Source organism: Dendrobates tinctorius, unplaced genomic scaffold (genome assembly GCF_039654945.1).
Source record: "Dendrobates tinctorius isolate UK_male_01 unplaced genomic scaffold, ASM3965494v1 ptg000075l, whole genome shotgun sequence".
In the NCBI taxonomy this organism is placed as follows: domain Eukaryota; kingdom Metazoa; phylum Chordata; class Amphibia; order Anura; family Dendrobatidae; genus Dendrobates; species Dendrobates tinctorius.
In genome coordinates, this window is record NW_027361743.1 from 1,636,271 (window position 1) to 1,657,684 (window position 21,414).

General features: G+C 43.2%; 1 protein-coding gene across 2 annotated transcripts in view; it reads right to left on the minus strand.

The window, feature by feature from the left end:
* The window catches only part of ARHGAP42 (Rho GTPase activating protein 42), a 373,376-nt gene that overhangs the window by 211,514 nt on the left and 140,448 nt on the right, over positions 1-21,414 (minus strand). For both annotated transcript variants that reach the window (XM_073582941.1, XM_073582942.1), the window contains exon 3: positions 13,293-13,354. In XM_073582941.1, coding sequence (XP_073439042.1) covers positions 13,293-13,354 — 62 coding nt within the window. The remainder of the gene's footprint in view (positions 1-13,292; positions 13,355-21,414) is intronic.

Below are 21,414 nucleotides of genomic sequence, written 5' to 3' on the forward strand. Positions count from 1 at the left end.
AACTTTCTTCAGACCTAAATTAACATATTTAGATCTGAAGAAAGTTACCGTCAGGGGGTCATTTATGACATAAAAAGCAATAATATATATATATACACTCACTGGCCACTTTATTAGGTACACCATGCTAGTAAGGGGTTGGACCCCCTTTTGCCTTCAGAACTGCCTCAATTCTTCGTGGCAGAGATTCAACAAGGTGCTGGAAGCATTCCTCAGAGATTTTGGACCATATTGACATGATGGCATCACACAGTTGGCGCAGATTTGTCGGCTGCACATCCCTGATGCGAATCTCCCGTTCCACCACATCCCAAAGATGCTCTATTGGATTGAGATCTGGTGACTGAGGAGGCCATTTGAGTACAGTAAACTCATTGTCATGTTCAAGAAACCAATCTGAGATGATTCGAGCTTTATGACATGGCGCATTATCCTGCTGAAAGTAGCCATCAGATGTTGGGTACATTGTGGTCATAAAGGGATGGACATGGTCAGCAACAATACTCAGGTAGGCTGTGGCGTTGCAACGATGCTCAATTGGTACCAAGGGGCCCAAAGAGTGCCCAGAAAAAATTCCCCACACCATGACACCACCACCACCAGCCTGAACCGTTGATACAAGGCAGGATGGATCCATGCTTTCATGTTTTTTACGCCAAATTCTGACCCTACCATCCGAATGTCGCAGCAGAAATCGAGACTCATCAGACCAGGCAACGTTTTTCCAATCTTCTACTGTCCAATTTCGATGAGCTTGTGCAAATTGTAACCTCAGTTTCCTGTTCTTAGCTGAGAGGAGTGGTACCCAGTGTGGTCTTCTGCTGCTGTAGCCCATCTGCCTCAAAGTTCGACGCACTGTGCGTTCAGAGATGCTCTTCTGCCTACCTTGGTTGTAACGGGTGGCAATTTGAGTCACTGTTGCCTTTCTATCAGCTCGAACCAGTCTGCCCATTCTCCTCTGACCTCTGGCATCAACATGGCATTTCCGGCCACAGAACTGCCGCTCACTGGATTTTTTTTCTTTTTCGGACCATTCTCTGTAAACCCTAGAGATGGTTGTGCGTGAAAATCCCAGTAGATCAGCAGTTTCTGAAATTCTCAGACCAGCCCTTCTGGCACCAACAATCATGCCACGTTCAAAGGCACTCAAATCACCTTTCTTCCCCATACTGATGCTCGGTTTGAACTGCAGGAGATTGTCTTGACCATGTCTACATGCCTAAATGCACTGAGTTGCCGCCATGTGATTGGCTGATTAGAAATTAAGTCTTAACACACAGTTGGACAGGTGTACCTAATAAAGTGGCCAGTGAGTGTATATATATACATACATACATACATACATACACACACACACTTGAGCTTTATATATATATATATATATATATATATATATATATATATATATATATATATATATACACACACACACACACAGTACAGACCAAAAAGTTTGGACACACCTTCTCATTCAAAGAGTTTTCTTTATTGTCATGACTATGAAAATTGTAGATTCACTCTGAAGGCATCAAAACTATGAATTAACACATGTGGAATTATATAGTTAACAAAAAAGTGTGACACAACTGAAAATATGTCTTATATTCTAGGTTCTTCACAGTAGCCACCTTTTGCTTTGATTACTGCTTTGCACACTCTTGGCATTCTCTTGATGAGCTTCAAGAGGTAGTCACCGGAAATGGTTTTCAGTTCACAGGTTTGCCCTGTCAGGTTTAATAAGTGCGATCCCTTGCCTTATAAATGGGGTTGGGACCATCAGTTGTGTTGTGCAGAAGTCTGGTGGATACACAGGTGATAGTCCTACTGAATAGACTGTTAGAATTTGTATTATGGCAAGAAAAAAGCAGCTAAGGCTGGTTTCACATTTGCGTTTTTTTTCGCGGTAATTTAGCGCTAAATAGCGCATGCGTTTTTTTTCCTATACTTTGCATGGGATGCGCTTATGTGCGCATACACATGCGTTTGTACGCGTTTTACCGCGCATGCGTTTTTTTGCGGTATGCGCTCGGGCGCACAAAATGCAACTTGTTGCATTTTTTGTGCGTCCGATTTGCCTCAAAAAAACGCATGCGCGCGCAATGAGTTTTTTTACAGCAAGACACCCATTATAAGTCTATGGTGAGCATATGTGCGCATTGGCATGCTTATGTATGCGTTTTTTGGCACATGCGTTTTTTTTTTACCATTAGTTTAGACAATGGAATTTAGGGGTTTGGGTAAAGTTAGGGTTAGTTAAGGGGGTTTAGGGTTAGGGTTAGGGTTAAGGTCAGGGTTAGGGTTAAGTATGGTTTGGTTAAGGGTTAGGGTCAGGGTTAGGGTTAGGGTCAGGGTTAGGGTTAAGTATGGTTTGGTTAAGGGTTAGGGTTAGGGTCAGGGTTAAGTATGGTTTGGTTAAGGGTTAGGGTCAGGGTTAGGGTCAGGGTTAGGGTTAAGTATGGTTTGGTTAAGGGTTAGGGTCAGGGTTAGGGTTAAGTATGGTTTGGTTAAGGGTTAGGGTCAGGGTTAGGGTCAGGGTTAGGGTTAAGTATGGTTTGGTTAAGGGTTAGGGTCAGGGTTAGGGTTAGGGTCAGGGTTAAGGTTAGTTAGGGTTTGGGTTAGGGTTAAGTATGGTTTGGTTAAGGGTTAGGGTCAGGGTTAGGGTTAAGTATGGTTTGGTTAAGGGTTAGGGTTAGGGTCAGGGTTAAGGTTAGTTAGGGTTTGGGTTAGGGTTAAGTATGGTTTGGTTAAGGGTTAGGGTCAGGGTTAGGGTTAAGTATGGTTTGGTTAAGGGTTAGGGTTAGGGTTAGGGTCAGGGTTAGGGTTAGTAAAGTCATGGTTTGGGTTAGTGTGAGGGGCCACCTAATGTTGGAAAAAAACGCAAACGCGGTAAAAACGCACTAAAAACGCATACAAACGCATAAAAACGCTGCGTTTTTTTCATGCATGCTCATAAAAATGCTTGAAAAAAACGCAGCAGTTGTATGCTTTTGTATGCGTTTTTCAATGCGTTTTTTTGCGGGAAAAACGCGCTGCAAAAAAAAGCAAGTGTGAAACAGGCCTAAGTAAAGAAAAACGAGTGGCCATCATTACTTTAAGAAATGAAGGTCAGTCAGTCCGAAAAATTGGGAAAACTTTGAAAGTGTCCACAAGTGCAGTGGCAAAAACCATCAAGCGCTACAATGAAACTGGCTCACATGAGGACCGCCCCAGGAAAGGAAGACCAAGAGTCACCTCTGCTGCGGAGGATAAGTTCATCCGAGTCACCAGCCTCAGAAATCGCAGGTTAACAGCAGCTCAGATTAGAGACCAGGTCAATGCCACACAGAGTTCTAGCAGCAGACACATCTCTACAACAACTGTTAAGAGGAGACTTTGTGCAGCAGGCCTTCATGGTAAAATAGCTGCTAGGAAACCACAGCTAAGGACAGGCAACACGCAGAAGAGACTTGTTTGGGCTAAAGAACACAAGGGATGGACATTAGACCAGTGGAAATCTGTGCTTTGGTCTGATAAGTCCAAATTTGAGATCTTTGGTTCCAACCACCGTGTCTTTGTGCGACACAGAAAAGGTGAACGGATGGACTCTACATGCAAAGCAGTAATCAAAGCAAAAGGTGGCTACTTTGAAGAACCTAGAATATAAGACATATTTTCAGTTGTTTAACACTTTTTTGTTAATTATATAATTCCACATGTGTTAATTCATAGTTTTGATGCCTTCAGAGTGAATCTACAATTTTCATAGTCATGAAAATAAAGAAAACTCTTTGAATGAGAAGAACTTTTGGTCTGTACTATATATATATATATATATATATATATATATATATATATATATACACAGTGTATATATTATCGGACCCATTTTTTCTCCGTCACATATGAATATCAATTTTTATTCCAACAGTTCAGCAAACCCTCCGTAGTCCCAGCAGTTCTGCCCCGAATGCGTCTTCAGTTTTAATATGGCAACTACAAGGTTGTCAATAATAATGACAGGACAAGTGATGGCAGCCGTTCAATCGCTTCCATAATAATCTCATAATAGGCACAGCATGCTCTCCAGCTGACAATCTACAAGACACACCAGATGCATTGCTGGTGGGCACCCCGGTCATCTGCTAACAGGTAACGGGAAGGTTCCTAGTTAATATTGGTTGCATTGAAAAATAGGGCTGTCCGGAAGTAAAGAATGGGAGTAATTGTTCTCAGCACGGAGCCTGAAGAAATGTCAAAACGCTGAAATGAGATCTCGGATATTCTATAATGAGTAGAGGACAGCACAATTTTGAATTACTCCATGTATTATTCTCCAGTCACAACCAAAGCATTTTTTTTTAACTTTTTTATTCCTTATTATCACTGTATATTTCATGGAGGTTGCAGAACAGTCTATCAAGTGGGATTTTGTGCAGTGTAATGTCACCTTTAATAATTGCATTTACTCTAGTAAAATAATTCTGAATCATCTTTTGTTGGAAATCGGAGTCCAATCTTTTTGACAAGAGAAATAGTAAACGCCCAGCGGTCAATTAACTTTTACATTCTCAGAAGGAATAACGAAGGAGCAGCATAATTCAGAGATCTGAGAGAGGAGTTTCCTTCATTGCTATGTCTTGTGGAATGCAAATATGTTCCATCCATGTCTGTGCTCAGTCCTTGTGCTTCATACCATGTTGATGGGCGGTGGCGTGCCATCCTTTTGGGCATTGCTTGGCGACATTGCAACTGTTAGGGTTAATATACTGGGACTAGTAGTCTATAATTACAGGTGCATCTCACAAAATTAGAATATCATCAAAAAGTTAATTTATTTCAGTTCTTCAATACAAAAAGAGAAACTCATATATTATATAGAGTCATTACAGAGTGATCTATTTCACATGTTTACTTCTGTTAATGTTGATGATTATGGCTTACAGCCAATGAAAACCCAAAATTCATTATCTCAGGAAATTAGAATACTTTATAACACCAGCTTGAAAAATGATTTTAAAATCTGAAATGTTGGCCTACTGAAATGTATGTTCATTAAATGCTCTCAATACTTGGTCAGGGCTCCTTTTGCATCAATTACTGCATCAATGTGGCGTGGCATGGAGGCGATCAGCCTGTGACACTGCTGAGGGGTTATGGAAGCCCAGGTTGCTTTGATAGCAGCCTTCAGCTCGTCTGCATTGTTGGGTCTGGTGTCCCTCATCTTCCTCCTGACAATACTCCATAGATTCTCTATGGAGTTAAGGTCAGGCGAGTTTGCGGCCAATCAAGCACAGTGATACTCTTGTGTGTAAACCCGGTATTGGTACCTTTGGCAGTGTGGACAGGTGCCAAGTCCTGCTGGAGAATGACATTTCCATCTCCATAAAGCTTGTCGGCAGAGGGAAGCATGAAGAGCTCTAAAGTTTCCTGGTAGACGGCTGTGCTGACTTTGGTCTTGATAAAACACAGTGGACCTACACCAGCAGATGACATGGCTCCCCAAACCATCACTGATTGTGGAAACTTCACACTAGACCTTGGAAATCAAGGTCCCAGAGTCTGTAGGAAGTGTGGGGAGGCAGGGAATCCAAGCTGCTTGAGGTCTAGTGTGAAGTTTCCTTAGTAATAAATTAACTTTCTGATGATATTTTGTGAGATGCACCTGTCTTCAGTCAGCCTTGGATGGATGGGGCTCACACTATATAAACCCCTGGCTTCCAAATACTAGATGCCAGTTATAAGTTTTCTTTCTCTGTTTAATACCTGCTTTTCTGCCACCGCCAAGTGCTAGTTTGATTCCCATTTCTGACTTCGGTCTGTATGTTGACCATTCTGATGCCTAACTATTCTGTTCCTGTTCTTGATCCCCTGGTATTAAGGCGGCATTCTGACTATACTCTGCCAAGCCGATCCACTGGCCAGCAGTCACTCTGTGGAACCACCCAGGGGTCTCTGTGTAAGTCCAGATCCCTGTATTTGGGAAAATGGTTAGGGCACTCACTTGGATCTGCTAAACAAAGTGACTAACACAAAGCTTATCCGTGGAAGCCCTCTAAATAGCTGCCAGAGTACCCTGCATAGAGCACCCTGACAAAATATTTACTAAAACAGACAGTAGAGCTGACAAGTAGAGACATTTGATCCCTGTCGTATGTTCCTCATGAAAATCACGTGAAGTGCGATATGTTAACATATTATGTTATATGTTTGATAAAGGAATGTTGCATTTTATCCTCATGGCCGGTTTGTGTCTCGTTTCTGCTGGAGGCTCTGCCTCAAGGCCGTCCCTGGGAATGGTGGGAGGTCTGTCCACTAGGAGAGCCATTATCAGCATAGTCATATAGTCTGCATCACACAGGGTAAAGGCCCCGTCACACTAAACGATGTCCCAGCGATCCCACCAACGATCCAACATGATGGGATCGCTGGGACATCGTTAGGCTGATCGCTGGTGAGCTGTCACATAGACAGACCCAGCGATCAGGACCAGCGACGCTGGATGCTGGTTTCTAAGGTAAACATCGGGTATCTAGGAGCCACGCGACTCCTGGATACCCGACGTTTACCTTGGAAACCAGCGTGTACGCCAGTTTCCAAGGTAAACAGCGGGTATCCAGGAGCCGTGGCTCCTGGAAACCCAACGTTTACATTAGCAACCAGCATCACTGATCGCTGGTCTCTCGCTGCCACACGCAGCGATGCCAGCTGGGCAGCGGGAGACCAGAGATCGAAAAACGGCCCAGGCCGCTCGAGCACGATCAGCGATAACTGGCAGGGGGGCCGGTCGCTGATCCATGTCACTCACAGCGATCTCGCTGGCGAGATCGCTGATGTGTCACAAAATCAGCGTTCTCGCTAGCGAGATCGCTTAGTGTGACGGGGCCTTTACATACAGTTAACAGCAAGGGATTAGTTCACTAGTTGAGAGGGGTTAGATCAGTTAATAGGAGAAGCTTTTCCAGCTTCTGAGGGGTTAGGCACTTCAGTCGGGTCTCAACGAAAGTACTGGCTGGAGCAAGCCGCCCCTCCCCCCCACAGCGTAGGCAAAGACCGGCATGACAGGGGGTTAGAGGGGGTGGGGATAGAGCTAATGGTGTGGGCTATGCAAAAAAGAGGGTTTTATAGGGCAAGGTAAGGGAGGGGTTAGGCATTTCCCGCTCTGGAGTTGCCGTGAGCAGTCCCCTCATCCCACCACACTTACCATGGGGTCCTCTGGGCAGGTTCTGGAGAGGCTGTGGTTGGCTGCGGAGAGGCAGCCACCTGGGTGGCTTGAGGCCCAGGTGCCAGTGATCATCGGAGGTGGCGGCGGGTTGGCGCCGTTGGACTCAGCAGGCTCGCGGCGTCCACGGTGAGTTAGGCCTCCGGAGCGCTTATCTCCCGACACACCTCCCCGGTCCCAGCGCCGGCGCGGGAGCCCCTCTAGGGACCCTCCAGGCGGGTGTCTGCCCACATGCGTCCCCCTTATTGTGTTTGTCTGTTGGGTTTGCTCAGGTGATTTTTTGCTTAGGGTCATGGTGGCCATGCTGCGGTTGGGGGGGTCCTTGAAGTTGGTGCTAAACCAGTCTGGGGTTCCGTGGGTAGATGGATTCCTCAGTTGGTGTTATATTTTGGTTCTCTGGTCTGGTGATTTTGGGGGGAGTTTGGCTATGTTTGGCCGGATTCCTGGGGATAAGTGACAATGGTAGCCTTCGGGGTATTTGGTGCTCCCGAGCCAGTGGGGTAACGGCTGGGAGTAAGTTATGGTCTGCTTTTGTCCACAATTTTCAGTATGGTTAATCACTAGATTTTCGAGCTTCAATGACCCTTCTCGTGTTATTTATTTTATGTTATTTATTTACTGTTAAACATTTCTTTGTTTTATAAAAAAGGCTGCTGTTGCCAATTATTATCCAATATTTGGTGTTAGTGTCTTCATTTGGAAGGGGGTACTGGGTTTTTAGGGAAGGGATCGTGTATGGAGGAGTATGAAGTAAGTTAGGACACCCCACCAGAACATCAACAATACCAATGTCAAGGGAAAGATAGTGGCCCTCAGGAAAGTGTGTTTAACCAAATTGCACAGTAAAGCTGAACCTGTTAAACTGGACCCAAGTTCTCCTGTCATGCTTGTAGCCGGATCCGGTCCCATGGACGGGTAGGTAACAAGGACTCCTAAACAAAGAGTGAGTAAAGCTTGAACTCCACAGCACAACACACTACACCTGTCTGACTCCTGTTTAGAAGAGGGTATTAAGGTCAAGGAGAACCCCGTTCCAGCCCACAGCAACTGGCCCTGTACTCCCAGTCATACTGATTTAGAGATCTACGAGCTCAGAAATGGACTTACCTAAACGAAAATCCTTCCAAAGTGCCCAGGCTGTAAAGCAGCAACAATAATCACAGCAGAAGACAACCCTTTTCAGAGGTGACTTCCAAAACAGACACCAGTCTGACATTAGAGCTGATGACCAAGGTGCTGCCACTGTGTAATATACATTATATTTAGAAAATGTGCATGTTCCTATGGCATTTTTAGATCAATTATACAGGGTTAGCTGAACGTTTGATCTCTTCTGATAAAAAAGAACTAAAATTTTACTAAAACGTTAAATTCTTTGCATTTGTCTCATTGTGCCAAATTTGTCTGACCTTACTGTGATGAGCATATCCGCATGGCACACGTCACATTGTTGTAAGCTACTTATTGTTTCTGCAGCAGAGTGAGAGTACATCATACTCCGAGGTCAGGTAGCACTTCAACAAAACCATGATTATAGGAAGCGATAAAGAATACCAAAAAGGAAGTGACTTTATCGCAATAAGTATCTGCTATCGGGAAATGAGCAAATTAACCTTAACCGATGAAGCCGTGAAGAAATAGCAATACAAACATTTCTCAATGAGTTACAGGCAAAGGTTATGTTACTGTAGAAATAAAGTTGGTATTTTACTTATGTTTACTCCATATTTAGGTCAAGAAGAAAACAATAGTTATAAAGATAGATCTTATCACATGGAGTATCCTTTTCAGTGAAAATTATTTTGGAACTTTCTTAGTCAAATCTGTTTTTGGGTGATATTACGATAAAAAACAACCAGACAATATATCCACTATTACAAGCCACGCTGGGGCTTGGGTCTGAGCTTTTGAGGACTTTGAAATAAAAAATATGCCTTATTGGATATATCGGAGATCCAAACCTTGCCATTTCAGTCTTAAAGGTGATCTGTTACTTGGTCAAAAGTGGCCAGGTTTATTCCCCCTGCTTCCTTGACTATGCCATTTTTTTTAATCCACCATACAGTTCCAGAAATATGGGCATTTTTATTTACCGGTACTTTAATTTTTGGGTTTTTTACAAGGAGGTATGGTTCAAAGGATCCTCTTGGGTGTGTCTTTAGGTTACTCTACACTGTTACCCAGTTAGCCACGATCCCAAGACTATAAAAATGAGCACTAAGTAAAAACGTCCATATCTCTGAAACCGTATGATGGATTTATTAAAAAAAAAAAAGAACAAAGGGAACAAAATAAAAGCTAAAATTGGGATAGAGAGGGAATAAAATAAGAGCATGCCTAGATACTTTTTGACCTGGTGACATGTCCTCTTTAAGTGATGACAGTGTTGAGGCCATGCTAGTTACCATCCGCTGGCCTCAAATCCACCAACATAGCCAAAAGAGCCTGGACAGATAGATAACTTCATGTGTGCTGGTTGACCATATTCATCAAATTACATCCTTGGGAATATGGAGTGGACCCTTGTTTGTTACTAAAGTATAACAGCTTTTACTCTTCTAAGAAGGCTTTAGCGTCAACTCCAACCTCTCATCTCTCATCACTGAGGTCTGACATGGATTTTGAGCAATAAGGCTTGTCGTACAGTCAATGTATCATGGCAACCCAAACTTGATTCACAATCTACATAGTAGGTGCACCACCACTTTCTCTACACATAAAAAGATCTACTTGAAGTTCTGAAATCTGAGTGGTCCCATTAGACTCTAGGTCAGTGGCATCTGATGCAGACACATTAGATTTAAAAGAAAAGTGTAATACTCGCAGCCTTAGGGGCTGCTCCGGTCCTCAATAGTCTTTGTTTAATGTGCTGAAGCCACCACGTTCCATATTTCCACTTGACCGCTGCAGCCTGGTCTCAGCAGTGGTGACTGCACGTATGGCACTAGACCAATGACTGGTCACATAAATGTACGACATTTGATTGCTGCTGAAAGCAGCTGGAGAAACAGATATTTCAACATAATTTTTTTATTTATTTTTTTTTTTATCAAATTCCCTGCGCCTAAACTTTTTTTTTTTTTTTTAAATTCATTCACACTTTAGCTTTTCTCGGACAAGTGATATCTGTGGTTTTCACGGACAGCACTTGTACCTACAAAAGTCTATGGGGCTGTGCACATGTCCGTGTCTTTTTCTGGTCTGTGCAAAATTGAGACAAATTTTTCACAGACTGCTGGAGAGGAGATGGAGAAAATTTTTTTTTGTTTTGATTAACATCCAAAAAAAAGGCGATGAGACCAAACTCTATGGTCAGTGAATCAGTTTTTTCCCATTAGGCTGGGGTCACACTAACCGACGTAAAATACGGTCCGTAGTTTACATGCGTAATACGGATGAATGGCCCCTAAATAGTGCTCCGTATGTGATCCGTAATCAAGGTGTGGTCGCGTATTTTGCGCATGTAAGCATCTGTATGTAATCCGTATGTAATCCGTATGCCGAGATTTTATCGCAGGCTTGAAAAATGGACATATAATGGATCCCTATGACAGTTTAAAACCCAAATGAAAGAATAGATATATACACATAGAATACATATTTGAACATTATATATATATATATATATATATATATATATATATATATATATATATATATATATATACACACACACACATACATACACACATTTATCTATATATTTATATTTCATAGATGCGCTTTTTCTGGGGTGTCTGGGGCAGATTTTTGCAGCCGGGGGGGGGGGGGCTCAAAAACAATGGTCCCTCTCAAGGCTATTAAAATCTGCCCTCATTCACCTGCTCTACCTCTCTGGTTGCGATTTTGCCGCGGGAGCCCACGCATTTTTTTTCCAACGAATTAACCCCTTCATTTAACACCTAAAAGTCCCAAATTTTACACACATACCCTAATTTAATTATTAGTCAGGGACATATAAAAAAAAACAAAATGAAATGAAATCGTTTACTGTATGTAAACCATGTGTTATTTCATGTCGGGTTGGGGAATGATTTTACAGAAGCCGGCGCACCCATAGACTTGCATTGGTGTACTACGGGCGTAGTACGCTGACAATCGCAGCATGCTGCGATTGACACGGACCGTAAAATACGCACAAGAAATATAAGGCTAATGGGAGCTATCCTATAGAGAATCATTGGTCCGTGTGCAATGCGTGGTTTTTACGCTTCTCACTCATCCGTATTTCTCTCTAGTGTGACCCCGGCCTCAGTCTGATGACACTCAGATAAAAAAAAGCTGATGAAACTCAGACTGATACTCTTGTACGAAAAAATCACTGATGTCTGATTGAATGAGCCCTTTCATGCTGTACGTGGAATTGAAAGAAAACCATGGTGGCTCAGTGGCTAGCACTGTTGTTTTGCAGCGCTGGGGTCCTGGGTTCAAATCCCACCAAGGACAACATCTGCAAGGAGTTTGTATGTTGTCCCCGTGTTTGCGTGGGTTTCCTCCGGGTTCTCCGGTTTCCTCCCACATTCCAAAGACATACCGTACATACTAATAGGGATTCTAGATTGTGAGCCCCATCGGGGACAGTGATGATAATGTGTGTAAAGTGCTGTGGAATTAATGGCGCTATATAAATGAGTAAAATAAATAAAAATAAAAACCATTCAAAAAACTACCCCAGACCAACAGGTGTCTTCCCAAAGTAAAGTCTCCCGTACACAGGAGCACCCAGAGGACCCACTGTCAAACATCTCGGGAGGTGGCTTAACTCTTAGAGAACTAAAAAAAAAAAAAATCCACAGTGCAAAATTTGATGCATCACATCCTTCTGTGCCACAACATCAGCTATCCAAAAACAGTCGAGGGTCCATTACAACTAACATGCATGGACCCCCCAAACCCAAAGAAATCTTTCAGTCTATCACATGGTCAAGTGGGATTCCTCTATGTGGTGATGTCTTACATGGTCATCACAGACTTGACCACATAGCTCCCATATAACATTTCTTGTGCTGAAGTTGCATTTTGGTTGCATTTAGAATTGACCAGAAATTGTTAAATCAAAGGAGTTGGTATCCAATGCAATTAACTGATAGTTACTAAGGTGTCCAAAAAGATTCATTGCACCAAAATGATTGAATTAATGATATAATTTCAAGAATGAAATAGCTCCACAAAGGCTATTAAGATAGGCCAAACTTTCAACAAATGCTTTAGTTTATGGTTGGATGTTTTTGAGTTATGGTTTATCCCAAACAAATGGAATATAGAAAAGCAAAAGATGCTAATTGGCATCTTCTCATCTCGGGACACTCTGTAGCCATCGGACTGGGTAGACAGCCAGAACATTGTCGTGGGTATGTCCAACCTAATCAGTAGAACCGCTAGAATGAGGCTGCACCCTGGGCATCTATCTTATCAATACCATGGATGGCAAGAAGAAATAAATCAGTTCTGGAAAAAATCAAGCCAGACAGGTCTCTTGAAGCAAGGATCACAAAGGTACGACTTGCCTTCCGTGGACACATCATATGAAGAGAGCAATCACTGGAGAAGGACATCATAATCAGAAGAACAGAAGGAACAAGGTGAATAGGAATACCAGCAACTTGATGGCTTGATACTATCAAGAGAGACCTCAGTAGACTTATCTAGGCTTGCACAAGATCGATTTTCCTACAGATCGCTCATCCATCATATCGCCATGACTGGAGATGGAGCCAAAGGACGTTAAAAAAAAAAAAAAAGGATTATAATTGCCAGTTGCGCCCTCTACAGTAATGACAGGTGATTGCAAAGGTCACACACCACCAACGTCTTCACTGCCACAGGGTCAGAAAAGTCAGGCCCATAGAGCAGTATGGATAGAAGATAGCAGAATGGATGAAATTCGATGAGACTTTGGCAAGGTAGACATGGAACGACTCTACAAATGGAGCAATTTTCATTGTAAAATGCAGTAAAAAATGCTGAAACTCAAATCATATGAAAGTCGATCAGCACAAGTAACACTCTGTGATCAATTGCTGTTTTTTTTTTCTGCTCATTAATAGTCCCAGATAATTATGGTTCACGCCAATGCAAAAAAAATGTTTCTTACCAGTCTCCTTCTTTCTTCCTCTACGGTAATGAGTAGGCGAGCAAATTCTTTCAAGGATTGAGCTGAAAGAAAGGAAACAAAGTTAAGTGCATGTATTGATTTCCTGATAAAAGGACTTTACAGGAACATGACAGCTAAAAAGGAGACTTGTCAAAGAAAACCCATACATAGGACTATTAAAAGGGGCACTAAAACTAGAATTTGATGATAGCGGGGGAGCTCAAAAGAAAGGAGATTGTGGCACATTTGTCAATCTGTGATCCTTGAAAACAAACACACTTTTAGAAATATGCTCATGGCTGATTCCAGCATAAGATTTGGCTTAATTTTTTTTTTTCCTTTAGGTCTAATTCATTCCTTGCTGCATTTTGTTTAAAAAAATACAGACCACGCTGTACTCACCTAACCTGGATCCATCAGCGGGTCTGTATGTGGCATTGCCTGCTACAATGATGTCACCTTGATAGCACGGCTGCAGGCGGCTCTGAGTGGGGTATTTCTGTGTAGAAGGAACGCCCACCTCCGAGCAGCTGAGCTCACTGATTGGCTGCTGCGCTGCCAATGTGACTTCAGCGCCACAGCCAATGCCACATATCAGAAGAAGCAGCGGAGAATCACCGATTAACCCGGGGATGGCGATTATAGCGCAATTTGTTTTTCATTTTTTTTTAAACAAAAGGCAGTGAGGGATGAATTATATTTGAGAGGCAGCAACTCCTTTAAGCCCCCCTCCCAATTAAGATTAACTAAAAGTAGGTGGAACCTGCTGATATCAGGGGCATCCAGACTGTTAGCTTTCCAACAATCAACCCTTCTGTATAACAGAAGGTAAGCCACTGGCAGAGGAGTTTCTCAGAGAACTCAAGAGCGCTGGGCCAATCCAAGCGTTCATGTATATGGGGGGAGCCAATAAAATTTTGGTATATTTTTATTTATTTTTCAATTTTTAAAATGACACATACAATATCACATATTAATATCACATACAAGGAACAAATAATAATCTTTATTTTTATATAGCGCTAACATATTCTGCACAGGGAGAACATACAAACTCCTTGCAGATGTTGTGCTTGGTGGGATTCGAACCCAGGACTCCAGCGCTGCAAGGCTGCAGTGCTATCTATTGAGCCACCATGCTGCCGATAAATACCAAATACTATCGCACGATGACCAGACATCATTTCACCACCACATAGTGACCTATAATACCACATACAAGGAACAAATACCACCACATCATTTCCAGACCACATATTAACACCACATAGTGACTGAATACTACAATACTGCTCATTAATAAAAAAACAATACTAATATCACCATAAGTGCCATTATACACAGGAGATCTGTACTTAGTATGCAGTGTCAGTGTACAGGTAACACAATGATTACCGGTGACAATATACCCAGGAGCTCTGTATATAGTGTACAGGTAATACAGTTATCAACAGTGACATTATACACACAAAGCTCTGTATATATTGTACAGGTTTTACAGTGATCAATTACATTATACACAGGAGGTCTGTATATAGTGTCAGAGTAAAGGTAATAAAGTGATCACTGGTGACAATGTACACAAGACCACTGTATATAGTATACAGTGTATAGTGTCAGTGTACAGGTAACACACTGACTCTAGGTGAAGTACTTCATTGTTGCTTTTCCTTTTAATCCAGCACAGACCGCCATCACTTCTTCCAGCCAACTTTTCCCAACTTCTACACTACACCAGATGAAGAAAAAAAGGCGACATAGTATCGCTCTGCACAGTAATAGGACCGCCTCCCATTTAAACCAGTATCCTCAAAAAATAAAATAAATACATGACTACAGTAATAATATCCCTTAACTAGCCCCTATGGTAATAATATCCACCATCCTGACCCTCGTGTGTCTCATTCCTAGCTCCAGCCATATGTTCTCCCATCCTGGCCCCATATGTTCTCCCATCCTGCCCTCATGAGTATCCATTCTGCCCCATGCGATGTCCCGTGATCCTGCCCCATCTGTCCCATGATCCTGCCCCATCTGCCCCATGATCCTGCTTCATCTGTCTCCATTGTATCCATCCTGCCCCATGTATCTCCATGCTGCCCCATGATCCTTCCCCATCTGTATCCGTCCTGCCTCGTGACCCTGCCCCATCTGTCTCCATTCTTGTCCCCAGTGTCTCCATTCTTGCCCCGTGTCTCCATTCCTGCGGCGAAGTTCCCTCCGTGCCGTTCAAGGGCGCACTCGCCAGCCAATGACAATGACATCATATACCAGCGACGTGCGTGCTGACATCAGGTACCAACCTCAGATTGGCTGGCGGCTTTTAACTATTGCCGTGCGGGGTCGGGACCGCACGGCAATATAGTTTAACTCAACCTGCGTCTTGGACGGAGGTTCAGTTACTGCACAGGCAGAATCCTGCTGCTGGGGCCCGATGACCAGAAGAGACGGGGCCCGATGCGGGCCCTCTCTGGTCATTGGGCCCCATACACCAGTCAGGGCAGTATTTCCCTAATGGCGGCCCAGTCCAATGTCTTTCATGATGCTGTTGCTTAAATTATGCGGTACAGAGAGACAGGAGAGCAGGAATCCCTCATGCTGTGTATGGTAGATATTATGGAAGCTAGGCTAGAGACAAATGAAAATTAGAGCCTTGAGAGAGTTTGCAATACATGTAAAGGTACAAGTCATATAATGGTATTCTTCACAAAAAAAACATGACAGCTTGTTCTGACCAGGCACCAGACGTGCACTTCTTCCATATTATAGGCAGCTAAAGAAACCTACAGTATGAGAACCTCAACAAACAACCTTTCATATCTCAGCTTCAGGCTACGGTAAGGAAGTGCACTACGAGTGTTAAGGCAGAGGTGGACATGATTTCCTCATCAAAGAACTGCTACATACGATAGGGATCATTGCTAGGGTACAGTCCTTGAAAAAAAATGCAAGAAGAACCTGCTGGTAAAATGTAAGAAATATCCAGCGCTCGGGGATTTTGCAATGTTATTAGAACGTGTAGGAAGATGTTATAAATCAATTTTAGTGTTTTATAAATTTTACATATTGTAGTCTGCAAAACACATCAATATATTATAGTGGCTGCCGCAGCAAAATTTCTGGGGGTCTCTGGAGATACCCGATACGTGATATTTCCCTTCTCTCTCAGATGGTAAGGTGCCTCACTTTACCAAACACATTTGTAACTTTGAAAATATGGAAATCTACTTGAACATTCCATTATTTAGTAGAAAAAAAAAAGTATGTGAGGGCTGATGTGCAACAATGCAAGGAGTCGATGGTGGGTGAAGATCCCACAACCCAGTACTTCATATCCAGGAGGTCTCTTGGTTCTTAAAGGTTCAATTCCAAAGTGCTCCCCAACACTTGTTTTCTGTTTTTAAGTCTATCTGAGCTAAATTTTTACATTCAGGGTACACAGCAGGAGGTTTAGCAAGTCCTCCCCATAGCCATATGAGGGCTTGTTTGTTTGAGGGACGAGATGTACCATTTAAATATATATATATATATATCTATTCTTTCTATTCTTTATTAAACATGTTAGTGTGATTTTACTGTATCGCGCACTGAATTGCCGGCTTTTGTTAAAGGACACCGGTGCGTATTTCTCGCAAGTCACACTTGTGGTCTGTGTGTAATCCGTTTTTTTCTCGCACCCATAGACTTGTATGCTGCGAATTTCTCTGCCTGTTTAAAACGGCAGAGAAAAAAGAAAAATCGCCTGATGGGAGATGCCCCATAGATTAACATTGGGACGAGTGCAATGTGATTTTTTTGTCGCATAGCACTCGTCCGTTTTTCTAGCTAGTGAGACTCTGGCATAAGGCAGATAGATGAAGCAGCAACCTATAATGAGATCCTTGTTATGGGGGACTTTAACTACACGGATATTAACTGGGAAACAGAGAGCTGCGAAACCCATAAAGACAACAGGTTTCTGCTAATAACCAAGAAAAATTATCTCTCACAATTGGTGCAGAATCCAACCAGAGGAGCCGCACTTTTAGACCTAATACTTTCTAACAGACCTGACAGAATAACAAATCTGCAGGTTGTTGGGCATCTAGGAAATAGCGACCACAATATTGTACAGTGTCACTTGTCTTTCGCTAGGGGGACTTGTCAGGGAGTCACAAAAACACGGAACTTTAGGAAGGCAAAGTCTGACCAACTGAGAGATGCCCTTAATCTGGTTGACTGGGACAATGTCCTCAGAAATAAGAATACAGAAAATAAATGGGAAATGTTTAAGAACATCCTAAATAGGCACTGTAAGCGGTTTATACCTTGTGGGAATAAAAGGACAAGAAATAGGAAATACCCAATGTGGCTAAACAGAGAAGAGGAGCAATAAACAGTAAAAAAGCATTTAAACTACTAAAGCAGGATGGCACCGCTGAAGCTCTACAAAAAAACTATAGGGAGAAAAATACTTTATCTAAAAAACTAATTAAAGCTGCCAAAAAAGGAAACAGAGAAGCACATTGCTAAAGAGAATAAAACTAATCCCAAACTGTTCTTCAACTATATCAATAGTAAAAGAATCAAAAGTGAAAGTGTAGGCCCATTGAAAAATTGTGAGGAAAGTTTGGTTGTAGATGACGAGGAAAAAGCTAATATATTAAACACCTTCTTCTCCACGGTATTCACGATGGAAAATGAAATGCTAGGTGAAATGCCGAGATACAAAGAATACCCTATATTAAGGGTCACCAATCTAACCCAAGAAGAGGTGCGAAAGCGGCTAAATAAGATTAAAATAGATAAATCTCCGGGTCCGGATAGCATACACCCACGTGTACTAAGAGAACTAAGTAATGTAGTAGACAAACCATTATTTCTTCTATTTAGAGACTCTATAGCGACAGGATCTGTTCCACTGGACTGGCGCATAGCAAATGTGGTACCAATATTCAAAAAGGGCTCTAAAAGTGAACCTGGAAATTATAGGCCAGTAAGTCTAACCTCTATTGTTGGTAAAATATTTGAAGGGTTTCTGAGGGATGTTATTCTGGATTATCTCAATGAGAATAACTATTTAACGCCATATCAGCATGGGTTTATGAGGAATCACTCCTGTCACACCAATCTAAATCAGTTTTTATGAAGAGGTAAGCTATAGATACTGGACCAAGGTGAGTCATTGGACGTGGTATATCTTGATTTTACCAAAGCGTTTGATACCGTGCCACACAAGAGGTTGGTACACAAAATGAGAACGCTGGGTCTGGGGGAAAATCGTAGTTACTTACCGATAACGGTATTTCTCTGATCCCATGATGGCACCACGGAGAGAGGGATCCGCCCTCAGGGACAGGAAACCTACAGATGAAAAAGGCGGTACCTCTCTCCAACATCAGTTGGTTTACAGAGCATTACACAGAACTTTCAGCTGCAACTCAAATGGTTATAAAAAATCCAAAATTAATCAAATTACTCAACTTAAGCTTAATAGATGCACTGTGTGGCTAAGTATTAAAGCTAACTCACTCACTCTAATGTGCACACCTGTGTGTGAAAGGGAGGGGATGTATGGGTGCCATCATGGGATCAGAGAAATACCGTTATCGGTAAGTAACTACGATTTTCTCTTTCCCCCATGACGGCACCATGGAGAGAATTACAAAGATTGTACATCTAGGGAGGGACCACCGTCTCCAGAACCCTTTTCCCAAAGGTGAGATCTGAAGAGGAGGTCAAGTCTATACGGTAATGTCTGTAAAATGTAGAGGGGGAAGACCAAGTGGCAGATCTACATATCTGGTCTATTGAAGCGCCGACTTTCTCCACCCAGGTTGATGCCACTGCCCTGGTTGAATGGGCCCTTACGTCCTCCGGGATGGCCGCCCCGCAGGAGGAGTAGGATAGGGTGATGGCCTCTCTTATCCACCTCGCCAGTGTGGCCTTCGATGCTTTTTGACCCTTTCGAGGACCCTGGAAACAGACAGAGCCCTATCCTTCCTAAACTCTCTCGTGGTTGTCAAATATTGGACCAGGCATCTTTTTACGTCTAAAGTGTGTAACACCTCTTCTGTTTTGTTTTTGGGATTGGTACAGAAGGAGGGTAGGGAGATTTCCTGGGCCCTATGAAACTGAGAAGACACCTTGGGGAGATATCCTGGGTCGGTTCTAAGAATTACCCTATCATCCAGAACTTGCGTGAAGGGTGAGTGGACAGACAAGGCTTGTATATCACTAATGCGGCGGGCAGAAGTTAATGCTACGAGAAGGGAGGTCTTAAGGAACAATATTTTTAAGGGAACCTCCGCTAGTGGCTCGAAGGGAGATTTGGTTAGTGCATTTAGCACTAGGTTTAGATCCCTGGGGGGGGGTGCGTAGGGGGATCGGCCTAGATCTACTCGAGGCTCTAATGAATCTCATAACCCATCTATTTTTGACTAGGTCATAGTTATACAAAGCACCCAAGGCCGCCACCTGTACTTTTAAGGTGCTGGTCACTAACCCTTGTTCCAACCCCCTCTGTAGGAATTCCAGAATCTTGTCTACAGGGATTTCGCCCGTTGGGTCGGAGCCTGACACTGACATGAATTTCTTCCACACTTTGCCATATGCTTTAGTGGTTACTGGCTTTCTGCTTTGTAGTAGCGTGGTTACCAAGTTTGATGAGAAGCCCTTGTTACTTAGGAGCTCCCTCTCAAAAGCCAAGATATCATGTAGGTTTTTTATGTGGGGGTGATACACCGGTCCCTGGGATAGCAGGTCTGGAGTTTCTGGTAGAACCCAGGGATCCGTTACGGACATCCTTCTCAGCCAGGAGAACTATATTCTCCGTGGCCAGAAGGGCGCTATTACCACTACCGTCGCCTTGTCTCCCTGTATTTTCCTCAGTACTAGGGGGATGAGAGATATTGGGGGGAAGGTATAGGCATGATGATGATCCCAGGGTATCGTGAAAGCGTCTAGAGCTACTGGGCCCCCCCGGGGATCGATTGAGCAGAAGGTTTCCAACTTCCGATTCTGGCTGTTCGCAAATAAGTCTATTTCTGGCCGGCCCCAGAGTTTCACAATCTGGTTGAAGACTAACTGGTTTAGTTCCCACTCCCCCTGTTTTAGACGTGTCCTGCTTAAAAAATCCGCTGTTCGATTTTCTGAACCCTTTATGTGAAGGGCTTTTAGGGATTCTAGATTGTGTTCTGCCAGGTGGAAGATGGACTTTGTTACCTCCATCAGTGGATGAGATCTGGTGTCCCCCTGGTGGTTTAGATCTGCTACCACTACCTGGTTGTCTGAAAAAACCCTTGTGTGATGGGAACGAAGAGAATCTAGAAAATGAATGAGAGCTAGTTTTACTGCCAGCAGCTCCTTCATATTTGAGGAAGCGGACTCTCTTCCCTGGTCCCAGGGCCCTTGTGCCACCTCGTTGTCTAGATGTGCACCCCACCCCCAGGGGCTTGCGTCCGTAGTAAGGATGTTTGTCGCAGGTAATGCCCAAGGAACCCCTTTGGCTAGGTTGGCCGGAACTGTCCACCATGTTAAGGAATGTATTGTCTCTGGTGAGATGTTTAATTGCATGTCTAAATTCCCGTGTAGTGAAACGTCTGCATCTAATATTTCCCACTGTAAGTTTCGACTGTGGCTCTGTGCCCACTGAACTGCTGGCATGCAGGCTGTCATCGACCCCACTAGAGACACTGCCTTTCTCAGGGTAGTGTTCGGGGAGGCTATCATTTGTGACGCCATTTGTGTCATTTTTTGCACCTTCGCCTGCAGAAGATAACATTTCTGTTCGATTGAGTCCAGTGTTATCCCCAAGTACTCTTGCACCTGACTGGGTACGAGCCTGGCATTGGGCAAGTTCAGCATCCACCCCAGACTTAGTAGAGACCTCATGACCATGTCCAATTGTTGTTTGCAGTGGTGAAAGATGACCCCTATTATTAAGAGATCGTCCAGGTATGGGACTGTCAGAATGTTTTGCTCTCTTATGTGGGCCATTACCTCCGACATTGCCTTTGTAAATACCCTTGGAGCAATGGCTAGCCCAAAGGGAAGGGCTCTGAACTGATAATGTTTTATCTCCCCCTGGATTGTCACTGCCACCCTGAGGTATTTCCTGTGGTCTCTGTGAATAGGCACATGG